The sequence below is a fragment of the Lontra canadensis genome, unplaced genomic scaffold (assembly GCF_010015895.1).
Source record: "Lontra canadensis isolate GAN:19392208 unplaced genomic scaffold, GSC_riverotter_1.0 scaffold37, whole genome shotgun sequence".
Classification (NCBI taxonomy): domain Eukaryota; kingdom Metazoa; phylum Chordata; class Mammalia; order Carnivora; family Mustelidae; genus Lontra; species Lontra canadensis.
The window spans coordinates 17,846,767-17,868,497 of NW_022631031.1; the positions used below are offsets into that span (position 1 = coordinate 17,846,767).

Genomic DNA, 21,731 nt, shown 5'->3' on the forward strand with positions numbered 1-21,731 from the left:
CTTATTTTATTCCAAACTAATTTGTCTTCCTATTAATTGATTGTAATATTAGTTTAAAGTAATGCTGGCTGTAGTGTGAGGCTTAGGGAGGCCTGGAAATGGCTAGTAGCATGATTTTTCTATAAACTTTTTGGGGGTGTGTAGGTTGTGTTTTCCTCTTGCTGTACTTAATGCCACATGATAAAGTAGCTGGAGGCCAGATTTTAATTTTATTTGGAAACCTACCATAAAACTATAATCTAATTTTTGTTGCTTTTGGCATTTGATATTAAATGTATCTTTGAAGAATTTCACTTGTCATTTGTAAAGGACTCCTGAGAAGTTTTCTTAGCTACAGTAATGGTGACCTCATATTCTAAACTAGAAACAGGTATATAGAGAAACTATGTATGTGTTGATATATGTGGAGTCTGAATAAAGATATCAAAAAATGAAGTTTGGTCATCAGTCAGCTTTATTAAAAATAATCACATGAAAGCAGTGTTGCCATGGAAACTCATGCCATTATTCTGCTCTGATGCATTCATGTGAAAGACCCAAATGGCAGTACCAGAACCCTTACTGGCCTTTTCTATGCAGGTGACCTTTCTGTATCTGTGACGGTTAAGCAACTCACTTCAGTGGCCATACAATGGACTTTATCACGTAGGCTTGCGTTGTTTCCAGATTCTGAATTCCAGTATAGCAGAGCTCAGCCACGACCTACATGTCACTTCACCTCCTTCATTCTGCTGCTCATGTGCTGACTGTCCACCTAGTCTAAGCTTTTATGGTGCATTGACCCCCTCATTGCTTTGCTCTCTCCCTGCAGACTTTAACTACTTGTCCACACTCCCCAGGCCTCAGCTCCCTTTCCCTCTTGGTCTTTTCTCCATATTAGCCCTGTAAATATCCAACTGTGGATTCAGCCCGACCTCTGCCTTTTCTGTGCTTCTGCATTTGTGGATTGCTAAAGGTTGCCAGAGAAAGTCATACGCTTGTGCTGATAGATTATATTACAAATCAAAAGTTTCTAATCTCAGACATCAGTAACACCCAGTGATCTTTTTTACTTTTCCCTGGCCAGCTCCTTCCCTATAGGAATGAAATAAATACTCATCTTTCACGTCCCTAATTATGCTTAACAGATGGCTTTGCTTTTTTTTTCTCTGCCACGAGAAAAATAAGAATTTACTAGATGTGCGTCTCTTCATTTTTCCTGCCTTTTGAATCTGTCTTTTCCATTACTGCCTTCTTCCCCATTTAAGAAGAAAACTTCGAGATTAACTTCTAGCTCTACCCTTACATTTTATTTCCTACCAGATCTTTCTATCCATTACCCCCTTAAATGTTTAATTTCTTCCTTTTCCCTGGCATCTTCCTGATTGCCCCCACATACGCTCAGTCTCATAAAAACAACATAAATCTTGATCTGGCATCCATCACTGGATACCACTTTGTTTCTCTTGTGTTCTTCAGTCTGTGGTGTGGTTTTTACTCTCACTGCTTCATAGGAATCACTCAAGCCATGACCGCTGATGGCTTCTTAAAATGTCCAGTCCATTGTACTCTTTTCCTGCCAAGTGTCTTTTGAAATTTCGACTTTATTAACCACTCCTTTTTGAAATGTTTCCATCTTGGCCTTGGGGCCATCAAGCTGTCTTCATTCTCTGCCTGTCTGATCATTTCTTCTTATCTTGCCACAGGCTTTTTCTCTGCCCACTCCATAGTTGTGATGTTGTCCTACTTCTCTGCAAACACAATACTGTCTCCATAGATGATTTATGTACCCCCACAGTTTCCACTACCTACTATAAGTAGAGACTCCCAAGTCTTTAAGCAAGAATCTCCCTGCAGAGTGCCAGGCTTAGGCTTATCTGCCTCTTTCCACCCAAATATCTCACAGAAATCTAAGTCCATCTAAAACTCAGTTTTTTCTCTTTTCCCCAAAAGCTGCTGCTCCTCCTGTATTCCACATTTTTATTAATAGTATCACTTTTCACCCCCTTGTTAAGATGTTAAGTATCCACACATAATCTTTGATTCTTCCCTCTCACTCCCACACCTTATTCTGCCTCAAAAGTATTGTCTCTGTCCCACTACCACTGCCTTAGTTCAGGCCTTACTGTTTCATGTGGCTCTTATATTTGACTTGTGTACTTACTCCAGTTTATGTCATTTGTAGTATTTAATTAACAGAATCGATCAGTCACTTAACATGGATCAGGCCCCATGCTGTGCTCTAAACATACAGTGAAGAAACAGGCATGGTCCTAGCTCTTACGGAGCTTACTTTCTAATGAGTGTGACAGAAATTAGTGATATTATCACACCGAGAGTATGTGTTTTCTAAAAAAAGAACACAATTGTTAATCTCACAAAGGCTTTCTTGAAAAGGTGTGATCGAACTGAGATCTGAAGGGGAAAGGTTTTCAACAGGGTTTCAGATAGAATCGCATGTGCATAGACCCTGTGATGGGAGGAATCCAGGAGGCAGTGATCTGAGTCAAGAGTGGAGAGGCAGAGGGGAAGGGTGGTGGATTACCGTATGGGCCACATTAAAGATGTTGTTCCTCGGGTGCCTGGGTAGCTCAGTCAGTTGAGCGTCTCTTGATTTTGGCTCAGGTCATGATCTCGGGGTTGTGGGATCGAGCCCCACATTGGGCTCTGCACTCAGCCAGGAGTCTGCTTGGGATTCTTTCTCTCTCTCTCTCTGCCCCCTCCACTCGTGCTCTCTGAGTAAGTGAACAAATAAATAGGTAAGTAAATAAATAAATGAATAAATAAAATCTTTAAAAAAAAAAGATTTTATTTTTTATCCTAGGAAGAATGGGAATCCAGAGAAGAATTTTTAGGGTGGAGGTGGGGGATGGATGGGCATGCAGAAAGGTGTTAACATGGTCAGAAGCTGATTCTGGTTGTAATGTGGAGAATGGATTTGAGGGGGCTTGAAAGACCACCTAGTAAGTGTATCCATGATCTTTCCAAAAAGCACAAATGAACTTCCCCCACCTCCTAATTGTCTAGTTGTGTCAAAATAAATCTAAAGTATTTAGTCCAACAAACAAGGCCCTTTCTAGCACTTGAGAAGTTTTCTAGGCTTTTCTACTGCTTACTGATGTGCATCCATGCCAGGCCTCTGTTTGCTGCTATTTAACCTTGGTGCTTTCTGTTCTTCTACCCAAGCTGCCCTCACCATCCCTTCTTACGAGCTTAGGGAACTTCTGTTTTCCAAAAAGAAGCAGTTCCACACTGTAACCTCCGAGAAGCTTTTCCAGAACATGCCTCATTCCCCACCCCAGGAAAGAAACAAAAACAAAAAAATAATCATTGTTTATCGTGAATACCCGTTGGCTTATAATATTATAGAATACCTGATTCTGTAATATTCAAACAATATGTTTACCCATCTTCCTGACCCAACTGAGCTACAGGTGGTCAGGGATTGTATCGTTCGTCTTTGTTATTCATTCTTGTCTAGCACATTACCTGGTGCCCATAAATATTGAGTAAGCATTCCATTTTTCTGTTCTGACCACTTTACTTTTACCAATAATCGGGTCAGTTAAATATTTATTGACCACTTAACTATCCCAGGTGTGTGAGAGATAAACGCACCCACACCACAGACCCCGCCTTTGAACCATATTTGTGGTGGTAACCGTGCTTCCTTTTCTTTGTTAATTTGCATTTCAAGTTTTTTTTTAGGAACTTTGTTCATTGTATAGGTCTAGAGTAGAGACTCTTCGTCAAATCTCTGTTTACTGAAACTAAAGAGTGTCTCTTTTGAATTCTTAAAGTTAGGAATAACGCACACTCATCTAAACTGCAGCACTCCCAGGCTCAACCCCTAGGTGATCAGGAATTCAGTTACGCCTGTCACAGTGCTTTGAGAACTAGGGTGCCCTTGATTCTTATATTTGGGGACAGCACTTACAGTGTTTTCCTTCCTTGATCTGCTATTTGGGATAAGGTCACAAACTGACTTGATCTTTTTTTTTTTTTTTTTTTTTTTTCATTCTTTCTAGATAACAGCAAAAGCCTCTATCATTTTTGTTACTCTTCAGTACAATGTTACCCTCCCTGCAACAGGTAGGTAGTTTTCTTTCAGGATTTTCTATTTAAGTAGAAGTAAGTTTTACTTGAACAAATTTGGAGGTTATCATGAATGCTAAATTCATTGATTTTAATAGATTCCATTCATGATTAGATTGAACGTTATTTTAATTTTGTAATGCAAGAAATGATGTATTTTGTTGACTTCACCCTATAGATTATATGAAAATCAGATTTTATGTGTCTGACCTTTATTGTATATTTTGTAAATGAACTTGGCTTTCCACGGGAGAACTTTTTTTTTTGCCTTCTCTTCCCTCTGATCTTTTTCATAAGAAAATTCTAAGAACAGATATTATATGTTTGTTTAAAGTGTTACCATTCAATTAAGGTTTCTAAAGATACAATGTTTAAGTTTAGTTTTTCTGACCTGTGAGTTATGTTTTAGACCTAAAGTAAAAGTTCTTTTAAGCCTGTTTTATTTTTGTGTTTTTGTTGTGCTCTACCTCTAAATGTCAGTAAGCTCTAGGAATTATAAACTACACTATCAGGCTCTATTTTTAAAAGTTTCATTTCTTTTTTTTTTTTTTTTTTTTAATTTTAAGTAGGCTTAAAATTTTAAAACACCCAACGTGGGGCTTCACACCCAATGTGGAGCTTGAACTCATGACCCTGAGATCAAGAGTCGCATGCTGCACCAACTGAGCCAGCCAGGAGGCCCTAAAAGTTTTATTTCTAAATTATTCAGTGTGAAAGTCAAGTTGTTATTCAGAGTTGATTGTAGTTGAATACAATGATACAGTTAACCAGCATGGATGAGGGTATTTGGTTAATTAAATATTAACATACTCAAGACCAGTATTGGCTCTGTATTTAGAATATAGGACCAGTTATATAACATTGAATTAATTGGGTTTAATTCAGTTACATAGTTGTATACATGCAGTTGGTCCTTAAATAATGCAGAGGGTTAGGGGCTTTGACCCCTGTGCAGTCAAAAATCCACATACAATTTTTTGAGTCCCCAGAACCTTAACTACTAATAGTCTGTTGTTGACTAGAAGTCTTACCAATAACATAAACAGTTGATGAACACATATTTTATGTTAAATGTATGATATACCTCATTCTTATAATTAAGTAAATTAGAGAAAAAATGTTATTTTTAAAAAGATAAATGTTATTAAAATCATAAGGACAAGAATGTACATTGGCAGTACTATATTTCTTGAAAAAAAAATCTGCAGGTAAATGGACCCACACTGTTCAAACCTGTGCTGTTCAAGGGTCAGTCACATTTGATTTAGTGATTTAGATATCAGATCACTCAAAATCACAAAGTTGTTTTGAAATTTGAATATGCCAGAGAAGAATAATGCTCTTTTTCTCAAATAATTTCCATAAATGTAAAAGCTTAAGAACAATTTACAGCAACTTATAGGTATTTGATTAAGATTTGTTTTGAAAAATAGAACAATTTCGAGGATTAAAGACAATTTTAAGTGACAGTTGCCTCTACCTATAGTGCTTGTAGGTCAAAACTCATTTAGATAGAGGTTAAATCAGTTTTTCTATCAGAATCATAATGAAGTGTCTAGTTTGAAAAGAGGTAGAAAATTTCAAAAGTTCTTTGAGAAGTCAGATAGGCTAAATATAACCTAATTGCTACCTGGGATAATAGCAATTTTACAGTCTTCCCAAGGATCTGAGTATGGCCTCCCTTTCCCTGTTTTTTGGTCTTTGATGACTGTAACTAACATGTGTCAAGTCTTTTGTAAGTAATTCTTGAGGCCTTGGATTTCTGGGTAGTCTTCAATTTTCATTGCTTCTAAGACTCAAGATGTCCAAAAACAAATCACCTATAATGTTTCTATAGAACTTATTTATTAGTTAGTGTTCTTTTGTTTGTTTCCATAACTATGTTGTACTTAGTACTGTTCTTATAATCTTATGTATATTTTTGTATATGTTTGTTCTGTCCTTTTTGGCCTTCAGAAGAGCAAGCTACTGAATCAACTTCCCTTTATTACTATGGTATCAAAGACTTGGCTACAGTTTTCTTCTACATGCTAGTGGCGATAATTATTCATGCCATAATTCAAGAGTATGTGTTGGATGTAAGTATATAATCTTAGAAATCTATACTTGATAAAATACTAGCTCTCCATACTTATAGTAGTCACATATTAAATATGCCTTATAATATATTCTTAATTACTAATGGTTATTTTTATTTTTAGAAAATTAACAGGCGAATGCACTTCTCCAAAACGAAACACAGCAAGTTTAATGAATCTGGTCAGCTTAGTGCATTCTACCTTTTTTCTTGTATTTGGGGCACATTCATTCTTATATCTGTAAGTATGTACTGTGCTTAATTTTGCATTCCTTGAAGTATTTATGTTATATACCCAGAACAGAAAATGATGTCCTGTTTTTAATGCTCATAAGCAAATCCTGAACCTTAGAAAATCCCTTCTCTATTCTTGTTCTTATCTAAGATTAGGAATTTTCCTATTGAACTAGTATAAATCAAGTTTCAACAGTAAGCTTCTCTTTTCATTAGTTTTCATACAGCAGAAATTCTAAACTCTTACTAAAGTCTTACTCATTTTTAGTCAGCCTGAATGTTTTTATATCCTGTAGTCATTTGCAGATATCTCTATATTAGCAAAAAGGGTAAGTCAGTGATAACTTTTCCTGGGTTATGTGAATTGTAATGTTTCTAATCATTTCTTTTAAAAACAGTCCAAGTAGTGTCCAAGCAACTTAAAATATTGTGTGACTTTTCAGTTAAAGCTATCAAATTCTTTAACTGTATCATTCTCACTAGTGAGGGGGGAAGGTAGTGTTTACGATAGTATTAACAGTCTCTGAAATTTATATGCACTCTAGAGTTTACATATTTTTGAGTTTGTTAGGACTCATAATTTTTTTTAATCGCCATGTTAGAGATGAATAAACAAGTAAAGTGTGTAATAGTTAATGTTGGAAATAGATTAAAACTCAATCTTTCCAGGGCTCATGCCATTTTATGCTGCTGCTTTAATGATACTTTAATTTTTTTAAAGATACTTTATAAATATATGTAATTTCTGCTTAAAATCTATTGTATAATTTTCTTAAATATAACAATGATACATTTCAATAGAAAAATATTCTTATTAAAGATAAGTCACTTGAGAGGTTTGTTGGGGTTTTTTGGTTTTTGGGTTTTTTTCGTATACAGTAATTCTCACTGAATAGGTCTGGTTATCTAAGAAAAAGATTTGGATTAGTGTGTGGACATCATCCTATAAAACTTGACAGCACCTTGATCCTCCATCTCCTGTCAGGTGCTACATCTTTCCTGAAACCCTTTTCTGATCACCCAAGATAAAATTCATCTCTCCCGTAGGTGTTGTTGCCTCTGTTATGTACCATTACTGTTTTTTTATTGTTTTATGTTTGTTCGCATACATGTATTTTTTACTCTATTGGATTGAAAGAATTTTGAAGGCCAGGAATTACACTATTTGACTTCATATCTTTCATAGTGATTGTCATTTTGCTAAAATAAGCAATTCAACTGAATCAGAGATAACTAAAATAACTAAGAAGTTTTAGCTTCAGTGGGCTCTTTGGAGCCCGATCTGGGAAACTATAAATGTGCAAGAAATGAAAATACTGTCTTATTGTCCAAGTAATTTGCATTATACTCAATAGGCTAATTTTTATATCTTCTTTCTTAGGAAAACTACATCTCAGACCCAACTATCTTGTGGAGGGCTTATCCCCATAACCTGATGACGTAAGTCATTTTAGCAGGCTTTTCTTAGTTATGGACCATGATCATGTCACTTTTGAACAGAACCCATTCTTGTCATTCTTTTTAAGACTTTGGCAAATTCATACAATAGTTATGTCATTGGCAGTCCCTCTGCCATAAGAACAAAAACCTCTTGTGCACTTACTTTTTTTTTCATGTATGTGATAATATTTTCAACATGATCATTAGCTTGAGAAAACTAACAATAATCTTAATTTAGTTCCCTTCTCCCTCAACCTTTCTCCTCGTCAGTTCTCCATCTTCTCCATACTTTTGCTCCTCTTCCACGCCCCAGTCTCTTTTTACTCATTTCTTCTCTTACACTGTAAACTTCAGGGTAGCGATTGTCTCTTTTTTATCTTCCTAGCCCCCAAGGTTTCAATACAGTCCTGTAAAAAAGCTCACTGTTGTAAAAACATTCAGCTACGTTACTCATTCTTCAAGCCCAGCTCTAGCACAACTATTCCATATTTTCCCTTGGTGCGTTAGCCTATGTTGTCTTTTGCTTTCCTGAATTTGTTGTTTCTATGTATAATATCTTAGGTAACATCTCTACATTGTCTTGGATGTTCTATAATTGTTTCATTTATGTAAGTCTTATATTGTGCCCATGCCCACCAAGACTCTGTGTAACTTGACAGCAAGTAAGAACTCTTTATATTATATATCCTTCAATGTGCCAGGCCATATGTAGGTGATTGTCACCTAGACAACATTCAATAAATGCACTGTGATGTGAGAATTGGAGAAAAAAGTACAAAGGGAATAACATGACCATGCATACCTTTGTTTTTAAGTCCAACAATAATACCCATGCTGCTGAGTCATTCTGCCTTTTTCAAAAGATATTAATTCAGTGAGCTTTTATGCAATAAACATCATATTTATATAGGACTATCTCTCCTCTCCCCCCCCCTCCGCAAAATTTATTTCCAATTGGATTTTGGTTTTCAGTTTTAGAAGTCTAGAGGAGGAGGAGAAGGGAGAACAAAGAGAACGCAGGAGGACTGGAGGGATATAATTCCAGAGACTATTGATTCTAGGCTGATGAGCTCAGTCTCCTGGGGAACATTCCATGCTGTATTTCTCTTTCTGATCCTGGTTTTCCTCCATTTATTTGGGAGCTCTCTCAGTGTTCCAACCAAGTAGAGTTACCTTATTTCCCTAAGAAAAAAGTCAGGGGATGTTTGCAGTTGTGATTATACCATTTTCAGGTGATTGTTCTTCTAGGCACCTTCACCTTTGTGTCCATCTTTTTGCCCTTCCTGCTTTCCTCCTGGTGAAACCTTAAAGGTTTGTAAGGTGATTCCCTCACCTCAAAGTCATGCTCCTTATGTCTTTGGTAGCTAGCATGACAAATCAGTATTAATTTACTAATAGACTAGGGCGTCTCGTTCCTCCCCGCTAGCATGCAGGTCATCAGGGTTCTGCAGATAATGTCTTTGCATCTGTTGTTTAATCTAGAGGAATCAACTGGTGCTGAGAATATTCTAGGGAGACAGGGAGGTGGCTGCTGGGGAGTTGTTAAAGGGGAGCAGAGTACTGCCGGGAGACCTGAAATGATAACACAAAGGTAGCTACTTTGTACATCCTGATTTCCCACATTTGTTTTTACTTTATTCTTTAAAAATAAGGAGCTTTAAAAGGTATTTTTTTGCTTTCTTTGCAGATTTCAAATGAAGTTTTTCTACATAGCCCAGTTGGCTTACTGGTTTCATGCTTTTCCTGAACTCTACTTCCAGAAAACCAAAAAAGTAAGCTGGGATTTTGTATTTTTACAAGTTGTCTTGTCGTTTTTTTCCTTTTTTTGAAAAGTCACTCTAAAATTGGGACATTTTCTCATGTTTCTAACCTTGATTTTTCTTTCCCACCTCAGCTCTTCCCCACTTATTCTCCCACCGCCCCTCTTTCCACAAAGAATAAATATCCTCACATATTTCTTGGGAAAAATCTTTGGTCATATTTTAACTTAGAGTGGAATCTTTTATATTTGACATGCTAATCACTTGTCTTAAAATTGTATTAGTGGTAATTTTAAAATAAAATTTAAACAAATTTTGAAATCTGTAATATTAGTATTACAAATAATGTAATATTAGTTGTATGTTATTGATATTCTTAGGAGTTTCACAAATGAGACAAAAGGATTAATCAGATTATTCTGCAGCTAACAGTTCTATGTGTTAAGGCCCAGTAAAAAAAAATTCAATATTAAATAAAGTAAGCCATAGTTAAATACTCAGCAGTGAAGCTTTTCCTGAAATGGGTGGAGCATTCTTTTTAGCATGTGAGAAAAATGTTTGTTTGTTTGTTTGTTTGAACAAATAACAACTGGAGCAGTATAATATCCGTCTTTCCGTTTTACGCTCAGTACTTCTCAGGTCAGACTCTGTGATACTGCTGAGCACACTTTAGTTTCTTTCTTCAACTCTTTCTTCTCTCAAACCTTTACCACCTCCCTGTTGCTTGAAACTAAATACAGCAGGTCACCTGTGCTCTGCAGTGGTTTCTCTGGTTTGTACCACCTCCTCCCTGCTCTCTTTTCCTCTGTGCTCTCCTTAGGCTTCATTCACACTGATACTCTCTAATTTTATGATCCCAGCACATCTTTTTCTGGGAATACTGTTAAATTAATCACACACTGTTACTCCCTTTTTGGGGGAGAGATTATTTTTAAAATCCTTATACAGGAGTATGGACAAAACAAGTTTATTCCTGAGTTCACAACTATTGAAGCTGGATAGAGCTATGTGGGGGTTCCTTATGCTCTCTTTTTGTTGAATATATATTTACATGTGTCCACATTTAAAGCTCCCTTACTTTTCAGGATAGAAGTGTAACATGATCATTTCCTTTCTGACTTCCCCAAAGCCACACTTACTTGTATATGTACTGCAAATAGTTAATCCAAAGTATAGCTACCTAATTTATTACTGCGTTGTGTCTATGGTTTTTGTGTCCTGTGCATCTGTCATCACTGATGCTGTCTGCTATGATTAGAAAACAGCACCAACTAGAGTTCATTTACTATGGCTTGAAAGTTCTTTTTATGTTGATTTCTTTTTCAAGTGGAGTGTTTTTTCTAGTTAAGTTGATTATAAGGATTAGGATGATAAAACCTTTGGCTTAGGAGGGTGTTAAGATAAGATCCTTAAGCTCACAGTTTCCAGAAGTCCTTCCATATTCAGTAAGCACCTAGTGTGAACCACAAAAGTCCTTGAGCTGCACTGCCCAAAACAGAATCCACTAGCCACATTTAAAGTAATTATAATTAAAAACAAAATGTACTTTCTTAGTCACACTTAGTCCTACTGCAAGTACTCATTTAGCCACATGTGGCCATACTGCCTACCATTTTGGATAGCAGAGATAGCATTTCCATCATTGCACAAAGTTCTGTCGGGCAATGTTGCTGAGAACATCATTGTTTCTTTTTTTTTTTTTTTTTAAAGATTTTATTTATTTATTTGACAGAGAGAGATCACAAGTAGATGGAGAGGCAGGCAGAGAGAGAGAGAGAGAGGGAAGCAGGCTCCCTGCTGAGCAGAGAGCCCGATGCGGGACTCGATCCCAGGACCCTGAGATCATGACCTGAGCCGAAGGCAGCGGCTTAACCCACTGAGCCACCCAGGCGCCCTCATTGTTTCTTAATATCTTACTACTGTGGCTCAAATATTTAAAGCTTTCTCCATGTCCAGACTTGTATACCCATAGACATAATACCTCTAGGCTCCATTATTAATCTGTATGTCTCTTAGTCATTGACCATGTAAATAAGGAAGGACATTTCAAAGTAATTGCTCATTTTAGTTTTCAGAGTTTTCCTTTCTTTATCAATTCCTGCCAGATGGCATTTCTCCAGAAATGCAATCTAATTTTTATGGAATAATTTGCATAACTTAGAACTTAACTGAAACTATTTTTAACACCTACATATGACAGTCGAAAGTAACTGTTTCAAGTAATTAACATAATTTGAAAGTAACAGCTGCATATGTGTTAAACAGTTTCTTAAAATTTACTCTATGAAAATTATTTTTGGAAGAACACTTTACTGGAAGAAACTAGTACAGTGATTGTTTTTGAACTGATCCTACAGAGAAATGAAGAAAGAAAGAAAGGAACACTACTGTTAGTAGCAGTTCAAGAGGTGTGTTAGTCACAAATAACTCAGTTTCTTTTAAGGAGAATATTTTAAATACATATAATATGTATGCCTAAATATAAACATTATTCCATTTTGCCCATAAGAAGATTCACAATGTAATTTCTTACCCAACTTGAATATGTGGCATTTTGGGGAAGTCTCAGTGAAATAGCCAGATGTTTTATTTCTCATATTCAGTTTATTTAGTTTAATTATATACACATGTAAATATTTGCATATCCTATGAGTATTTTAAATTAGAAATAATGCTTTTTCCCCTCCCCACTTCATGGAAGGTATATTCACACTCTGCACATGCAGCTTTGTTGTTCATATCTGTCATTCATCACTAGAGCCACTTTTTGAACCCTTTCAGTTTGTCCAGAGTACATCATCATCCCTCTACTGATTCCTCTGCAAGGCCATCTATAAACACTTGGAAATCACATTGATTAAGGTTTTTAAGGCTGTGTATCTTACCCAAACATGTATTTCTTATTCAAAATAATCAATATAGATCCCTATTTCATAAGAGTTTTGAAAAGTTTTAAACATGAGATGGCTCCATCTGTGGTTTAGGAGGAAATCTTTGCCTTATATGTGGGCATATTTATGATATTCAGTTTAAAGTCAAGGTTTTTTTTTTTTTAAGATTTTATTTATTTATTTGACAGATAGAGATCACAAGTAGGCAGAGAGAGAGAGGAGGAAGCAGGCTCCCTGCTGAGCAGAGAGCCCGATGTGGGGATCCATCCCAGGACCCTGGGACCATGACCTGAGTCGAAGGCAGAGGCTTTAACCCACTGAGCCACCCAGGTGCCCCCTAAAGTCAAGTTTTTTAGTACAGTGTAGTTAAAACTTTTTTTTTATAAGAATAGAAATTTACTAGGGCACCTTTGTGGCTCAGTGGGTTAAGCCTCTGCCTTCAGCTTAGGTCATGATCTCAGGGTCCTGGGATTGAAACCTGCATCGGGCTCTCTGCTCAGCAGGGAGCCTGCTTCCCCTTCTCTCTCTGCCTGCCTCTCTGCCTACTGTGATCTCTCTCCCTGTCAAATAAATAAATAAAATCTTAAAAAAAAAAAGAACAGAAATTTACTAAAGTATATGGCTGATCTTTTTAATAAAAAGATGTGGTAACAACTGAAAATGTCACTTGAAGTTATTTATAATTTTAGAACTTGTTTTGATTTAATGTACTATATTTACTAGATTTTTTTATGAAAAGTGAGACAATTAGAATTTTAAATCATCATTCCATGATTTCATTCTTATGTTAATTATTTAAACATTAACATTAAGAATAAGGAGACTTTGGGGGCACCTGGGTGGCTCAGTCGTTGATTGTCTGCCTTTGGCTCAGGTCCTGATCCCAAGGTCCTGGGATCGAGCCCTACATCGGGCTCCCTGCTCAGTGGAGAGCCTGCTTCTCCCTCTCACACTCCCCCTGCTTGTGTTCCCTCTCTCGCTGTGTCTCTGTCAACTAAATAAATAAAAATCTAAAAAAAAAAAAGAATAGGGAGACTTTGATGAAGGGTTTTTTTTTTTAAGATTTTATTTATTTATCTGAGAGAGAAAGAGAGTGCATAAGCAGGGGGAGGGAGAGGGACAAGCAGACTGCACTAAGCATGGAGCCTGATGTGGTGCTCAGTCCCAGGACCCTAGGATCATAACCTGAGCTGAAGGCAGCTGCTTAACGACTGAGCCACCCAGGCACCCCAGAAGTTATATTCTTTAAAATAGTTTTTCCAGCAGTTATTTCAGCAAATTAGCTACACTGACTTAGACAAGTTTTATAAAATGAGTTTAGTGATCAATCAGCAATTAAAAAACTTGTAAAGCTTTTGTTGTAAGTATCAGGAGTCCCCTTAGTCCCTTTTCTTCTCAGAAATTTGGAGCATAGATTAACACATCTGAAGAATATGGCAGTATTTCCCATACCAAGTCACATGCCACTTGCTTTAATTTAAAATATTTTATTTAAAATTATAGTTAAAAGTGTTTTGTTGTATACTATCTACAATCACGTTGTACGTTGCCAGTGGTAAAACACCACATTTTGGGAAATGTGTATCACGGGGGCACCTGGGTGGCTCAGTGGGTTAAGCCTCTGCCTTCAGCTCAGGTCATGATCTTAGGGTCTTGGCATCAAGCCCCGCATCGGGCTCTCTGCTCAGTGGGGAGCCTGCTTCCCTCCCTCTCTCTCTGTCTGCCTCTCTGCCTACTTGTGATCTCTCTCTCTGTATCAAATAAATAAATAAAATCTTTTAAAAAATGTCTATCACGTATATACAGTGACACCTGTATTCATAGCATGTGAAATAGGATTTATAGTGTTGCAGGTGAGCTGTTCTGAAATCATTTTAAGACCAGAAAAAGGTCCCCTTGTGTTGAACTTCAGCATATTAGTCTTGACACTGTTCTCTCATTCTCTCTCTCTCTCTTTTTTTTTTTTAAGATTTTTTAGTTGAGAGAGCATGAGCTGGGGGGAGGGGCAGAGGAAGAGGGAGAAGCAGACTCCCAACAGAGCAGTGAGCTTGATGTGGGGCTTGATCCCAGGACCCCAAGATCATGACCTGAGCTGAAGGCAGACGCTTAACTGACTGAGCCACCTCAGGGCGCCCCTCCCTCTCTCTTGTAAGGAGAAATATTTCATTGGAAGTTTAAAAATTAAGACAGCTTATTTTCAGAGATCCTTCTTTCTTCAATTGGAAGAACCACTGTAAACTTGATATCATATCTTGGGTTTTTTTTCCCCAAGAGTCTCAAAACATAGTAGTATATATGGTACTATTTGTCTTATGTTCTCCCTTTTTAACACTTGATCTTTGTACCATTCTTACTAGAGAAGAGTTTTCAATTTCAAAACCACAGTTGTAAAATCTCTACTCTTTATCTAGAGATTTGGGGAAGTAACTCTACTGAAATGTAGAAGAAGTAGTAGAGGGCCAATAAAGGCCTGCGCTCAACTGTACTAGATGCCAGAGATGAGTTTAGTGAGGTTCCAGAGGAATACAGTTCAGTTCACTTAACATCAATCCTCCATTTAAAAAAATTACAGTTAGCAGCCGTAGTACAACAATAGTACTAACCAGGCTTAATATAGCCTGATACTGTATATAAGTCACACTACTATGACTACGTTCCATATATACATGGAAACAGCAAAAAACAAAGTAGAAATGAGATGTGTATGCATTTCATAAATTAACAAGTGTTTGTTGAGTTTAACACTGTCAGTTTTTATAAATATTTGTGACAACTCAAGATGAAAAGCTAGATTTTACATCATAATTTAGTGTGTATGTGTGTGTGATATCTGTAATAAAAATTTTCATGAAACAGTGTAATATGCTGTACACAAAAATGGTTCAGCGTGTTTAATCTATTGTGCATCTCTATTTACAGGAAGATATTCCTCGTCAGCTTGTCTACATTGGTCTTTACCTCTTTCACATTGCCGGAGCTTATCTTTTAAAGTAAGTTGGGGTTTTGCTTGGATTTGTAAATGGACTGGGTAGATAGTGGGTTAGTCTGTTTTAACTGATAATGCATCTTTACATTTTAAATTTGTCCTTTTAACAGCTTGAATCATCTAGGACTTGTTCTTCTGGTGCTACATTATTTTGTTGAATTTCTTTTCCACATTTCCCGCCTGTTTTATTTTAGTGACGAAAAGTATCAGAAAGGGTAAGTTGTTTAGCCATTCTATTTCTTGTGTAATTAAAGTCAAGTCTGCCAAGGTCCTTGCTGGGGGCAATTATATCACTCTGTAAGCTGTTAGTAGTAGCTTAAAATAAAATAAAACAACTTTACAATTCAGGTTGGCATTTTATTCTCTAAAATGGGAGTCTCATCTTTGCTGGAGAGATGTTATATTGGAACTTAAAATTTTGAAGGTTTTGGGGGTTTAGTTTTCTGTTATAATTGCCCTTTGGTTTAATGCATGTTTTTCTTATGGAGGAAGAGTAATGGGGAAGTGATAATAGGAATAGGAAAGAAGAAAATGAAATATAAGATTATATAGCCTAAAAAAAAAAAAAAAACTATATAGCCAAAAAGATACTAAAATATTTCGATGGAAAATTGGACTGAAAACAGAATTGGAACAGTATGACTTGTTAAAAAAAGAAAGTAAAACTAGGCCTATTAAGTGGGAATTAGGTGTCCTGTTTGTTAACAGAGCAACTTTTGTTTTGTCCAGCATTTTTCAGAAGTTTTCTGTGTACCAGTAGTCATTAATAATAGTTACATTTTTAAAAAGGAGATCAGCTAAACGAAGAGTCAATTATTTCTTTATTGGACTTCTAGAATCTAAAAGCTCCTGTGTTATATATCTCCAACAAAAGTGTGGTATAATATATAGCAGATCCCAAACATTTTACTTCAGAATCCTTTTTTGCAGAACAATAAGAAATGTTGTTTTTTTATTATTTCTATTAACATATAATGTATTACTTGCCCCGAGGGTACAGGTCTTGAATCATCAGGCGTACACACTTCACAGTACTCACCATAGCACATTGTTTTAATATGCTTTTGCTTAGTAGGAATCTGACTTTTATTAGAATCTATTCCTATCTTTCAATTTTATGAGTTTGACTTAAGACATTTTCTTACAGGTTTTCTCTGTGGGCAGTTCTATTTGTTTTGGGAAGACTGCTGACTTTAATTCTTTCTGTACTCACGGTTGGCTTTGGCCTTGCAAGAGCAGAGAATCAGAAATTGGATTTCAGTGCTGGGAACTTCAATGTGTTAGCCGTAAGGTACAGCCCATTTTAACATTTTTCTTACTTTGTACTGCTATATAGGATATATTATCCATTTATGATGTAGATCATCTTAAAAAAATGAAGAGACAGATTCAGGGGGGAACATACTCATGTGACTTCAAACCTCCTGCAGTCTCATATGTTTTAATTGAAATGCTAAGGGATTTCTTTGAATTTAAAGATTAACTATTAATGGGATAATTATTTATTAGCATCATCTTGTCACCACTGGGAATTTAGCACCAAGTTAATCCTGTCAGTGCAAGACAGAATACTTGCATTCAGTGGCCATTGCTTTGATATACTCTAATGTTTTGTTTATTAACCTTAATATTCTCAGAATTGCTGTCCTGGCATCCATTTGCATTACCCAAGCATTCATGATGTGGAAGTTCATTAATTTTCAGCTTCGGAGGTGGAGGGAACATTCTGCTTTTCAGGCACCAGCTGTGAAGAAGAAACCAACAGTGACTAAAGGCAGGTCTTCTAGAAAAGGAACAGGTTTGTATTCAGTAAGCCGTGGAAAAGCTGAATTAGAAAACTTTTTTTTTTTTAATGTTGTGGGGTCTTATTCTAAACTTAAGATTTTAAAAAAATTTTTTTTTCATTTGAGAGAGCAAGAGAGCGCTGTGCACAGGAGCAGGGGAGGGAGCAGAGGGGGAGGGAGAGGGACAAGCAGATGCTGTTCTGAGCGCAGAGCCCAACGCAGGGCTCAGTCTCATAACCCTGAGATCATGACCTGACCTGAAACCAAGAGTCAGGTCAACTGACTGAGCCACTCAACTGACTAAGCCACTCAAGCATTCCCTAAATCTTACAAAGAAAATTTGATTCTGTTTTAGCAAAATCAGAAATAAAGTAAAACTTACCCATTCGACAATTTGTTGATTCCCTAGGGTCAGTTATTTCCCAAAAGCTGTCTACTAAATTTCTCTTCTCCCAGGTTTTCCACTAGACCCGTGTAAATGGGCCATGTTAGGAGTGAATAATTAACCCAGCAAGTGGTAGTTTGTGCTTTCAATCATCTTACTCATATTTTAAAAAAAAGAAAAGAAAAACCTCTTTACAGCCCCTCCCATCTGCCTTTAGTTCCGAGTAGAACAGCTTTTTCTATAACTTTTGATTGCTTGATCCTTCTGGCTTTTGATTGAAAATGCATTGACATTGCAATAATTTTTTCAACTAGTATTTGGTGTTATACTTGGAACTGTAACATAGAGGAGTTCCAGTTTTAAAGATGCATCAACTCTGGTTTGCTCCTTAGAAGTCTTCATATTTGATAGTTATGCCCTCCAGCCCTGTCCTATTCAGGCTTGTCTCAGCAACTCTTGGGCCTTTGCATTTCACATAAATTTTAGTACATCTTGGTCAGTTTCCACTCCTCTGCCCTCCGCCCTGCCAAGGAAACTCTTCCTGGGATATTGGATTAGAATTACATTGAATCTGTAGATCATTTTAGGGAGAAATGAACACTTCAGCCTGTGAATATGGTATATACTTCCATTTGCCTAGATTATTTTTAACTTTTTTCAGTGATATTTATTTAATGACCATTTTGTGGGGATCTAGTAAATCACATACCATAGGGTTCACCCTTTAAAGTATATGTTTCAGTGGTTTTTAAGTATATTCACAAAGCGTGTGAACCACTAATTCCAGAACATTTTTATCTCCCCAAAAAGAAACCGCATGCCCACTAACAGTCTTTTCCTATCCCTTCCTTCCTCTTGCCTCTGGCACCCACTTACCTATTTTCTGTCTCTGTGGATTGCCTTTTCTGGACATTTCATATAAATGGAATCGTATAAATTGTGATCTTCTGCAGCTGGTTTCTTTCACTTAGCTTGCACTTAAGGTTCATATATGTTGTAGCAAATACCAATACTTTATTCCTTTTCATGGCCAAATACAAGTCCATTGTGCAGGTATACCAGATTATGTTTATCCACTTACTAGTTGATGGGCATTTGGGTTGTTTGCACTTTTTAGCTAATTGAATAATGCTGCTGTAAACATTTATGTACCAGTTTTTGTTTGAACACCTGTTTTTGCTCTCTTGGGTATATACCTAGGAATGGAATGGCTAAGACAAATGGTAATTGAATATTTAACATTTGCAGGGGAACCAATAAACTGATTTCCACAGTGGTTGCACCATTTGACATTCATTGTTCTTTTTTTTTTTTTAAACATTTTATTTTTTTTTTTTAAGATTTTTATTTATTTATTTATTTATTTTTTAAGATTTTATTTATTTATTTGTCAGAGAGAGGGAGAGAGAGCGAGCACAGGCAGACAGAATGGCAGGTAGAGGCAGAGGGAGAAGCAGGCTCCCTGACGAGCAAGGAGCCCGATGTGGGACTCGATCCCAGGACGCTGGGATCATGACCTGAGCCGAAGGCAGCTGCTTAACCAACTGAGCCACCCAGGCATCCCTTATTTATTTGACAGACAGAGATCACAAGTAGGCAGAGAGAGAGAGGAGGAAGCAGGCTCCCCGCTGAGCAGAGAGCCTGATTCGGGGCTGGATCCCAGGACCCTGGGATCATGACCTGAGCCGAAGGTAGAGGCTTTAACCCACTGAGCCACCAAGGCACCCTGACATTCATTGTTCTTACATAGGATATTCTTTTGTCCCCTGCAGCATTTGTTGAAAAGACTAATCTTTCTCTATTGAGTTGTCCTGATATCCTTGTTGAAAATCAGTTGATCAAGTACTTACAGGGCAGAATAAATAACTTATTTTCAGTCGGGAGAGGAAATCAGTTGATCAAAATGTAGGAATTTATTTTTGGATTCTCAATTCTGTTCCGTAGATCTATATGCCTCTTCTTATGCCAGTAGCACCCTGTCTTGATTAATGTTGCTTTCTAGTTCATTTTGAAATCAGGAAATGTGAGTCTTCCATTTTGTTCTTTTTCATGATTTGGTTATTCTGGGTCCTCTGCACTTCCGTATGAATTTTAGGATCAGCTTGTCAATTTCTGCAAAAGCCAGCTGGGCTTTTGATATGGATTACTTTGAATTTGTCGATTTCCTTGAAAAATAGGAACATGGATGTCTTTCCATTTATTTGGGTCTTCCTTCATTTCTTTCAGTTAAATTTTGTAGTTATCATTGTATAAATCTTCTTTTTATTCCTAAGTATTTTATTCTTTTTGGTGATATTGTAAATAGAATTGTCTTCTTATTTTCATTTTTGGATGTTTATTGCCAATATATAGAAATATAATTGATTTTTCCATATTGATCTTTTATCCTGCAATATCACTGAACTTTTTAGGAATTTTTTCTAAGATTTTTTTTTTATTTATTTGAGAGAGAGCTCATGAGAGGGGGAAGGTCAGAGGAAGAAGCAGACTCCCTGCTCAGCAGGGAGCCTAATGAGGGTAGATCCTGGGACTCCAGGACCATGACCTGAGCCGAAGGTGGTCACTTAACCAACTGAGCCACCCAGGTGCCCCTGAACTTCTTAGGATTATTATTTAGTAGTAGAGTTTTTGTGTGGATTCTTTTACATTTTCAGTATGCAGGACTCTGTCATCTGCAGGTGGAAATAGTTTTACTTCTTCCTGTCTAATCTGGATGATTTTTATTTCATTTTCTTGCCAAACAGTCCTGGCTAGAACCTCCAAAACAATGTTGAGTGGAAGTAGAGAGAACAGACATCCTCATCTTGTTCCTGATATTATCAGGAAAGTGTGTAGTCTTTTACCATTACATATGATGTTGCCTGTGGGTTGCCCCCAAATGCCTTTTTATCAGCCTAAGGAGGTTCCCTTCTATTTCTAATTTATTAGTATTTTTATCATGAAAGGATGTTAGATTTTGTCACTTGCTTTTTCTGCATCTACTGAAATCATCAAATGGTTTTTGTTCTTCATTTTATTGATATCATGTATTACTATTAATTGGTTTTTGAATGTTAACCCAACAGTGCATTCCTGGAATGAATCTCATTTGGTTATGGTATATAATCCTCTTTAGATATTGTTTGATTTGGTTTGTTAGTATTTTATTGAGCATTTTTATATCTATATTCATAAAGGATGTTGATGTGTAATTTTTAGTAATGTGTTTATTTTCAAATGTAAAACCAGTCTTACATTTCTAGCTTAAATTCAAGTTGATGATGATAATACATAGCTTTTAGTAGATTTGTGTTTTCAGTATATTTGTTAGGATTTTTGTACCTGTGTTCATATAAAAGATTGGCCTCTAATTAGCCTGGTTTTGTTTTTGTAATGTTCTTAGCACATCTTGGTGTTAGGGTTATGATAGCTTTATAAATAAGTATTGGGCAGTTTTATCCTTTGTGTGAAGTCAGCATTCTTTTTTACTTAAATGCTTGGAAGAATCTACCAGTGAGGCCATCTAACCTAGAATCTTCTCTGGAGGAGGCTATTTACCTATAGATTTACATTCTTTAATAGATAATAGGATTATTTAGGTTTTTATTCCTTATTGTGTCTCTTTTGGAAAATTGTATTTCTCAAGAATTTTCATTTCATCTAACTTGGCAAATGTATCAATGAAATTATTCATAATATCCTTTTATTAATTTGTGTAGAATAGTAGTATTTTTTACTTCCTCTGTTAGTAATTTATGCCCTTCTCTCCCCCACCCCCATTAGCCAAAAACTAACATTTGTGGGCTTTTTTGTTGATTTTCTTAGTCATATCATTGATTTCTGTTCGTGGTTCTTTGGGCTTGATTTGTTATTTTGTTATTTGTGGTTTACCTTCTTGAGATGGATCTTTACATCATTGATTTTCTGCCCATCTCGTGAATTACTTGCAATTAAAGGCAAGCTTTCCCTTCCAGCAGTGCTTTAATTGAATTTCACAAATTTTGATATCTTTTTCATTATCATTCACTCTAGGATATTATAATTCCAATCTGATTTGTTCTTTGATCTACACATAGATCATTTATTAATACATTGTTTAATTTACAACTACGTGGGCATTT

General features: G+C 36.4%; 1 protein-coding gene across 1 annotated transcript in view; it reads left to right on the top strand.

The window, feature by feature from the left end:
• Positions 1-21,731, top strand: part of TRAM1 (translocation associated membrane protein 1) — a 30,892-nt gene that overhangs the window by 3,983 nt on the left and 5,178 nt on the right. Inside the window, exons 2-10 of the mRNA XM_032869215.1 lie at positions 4,008-4,071; positions 6,031-6,152; positions 6,276-6,392; positions 7,767-7,825; positions 9,513-9,597; positions 15,396-15,466; positions 15,573-15,677; positions 16,610-16,753; positions 17,100-17,260. Of these exons, the coding sequence (XP_032725106.1) occupies positions 4,008-4,071; positions 6,031-6,152; positions 6,276-6,392; positions 7,767-7,825; positions 9,513-9,597; positions 15,396-15,466; positions 15,573-15,677; positions 16,610-16,753; positions 17,100-17,260 (928 nt within the window). The remainder of the gene's footprint in view (positions 1-4,007; positions 4,072-6,030; positions 6,153-6,275; positions 6,393-7,766; positions 7,826-9,512; positions 9,598-15,395; positions 15,467-15,572; positions 15,678-16,609; positions 16,754-17,099; positions 17,261-21,731) is intronic.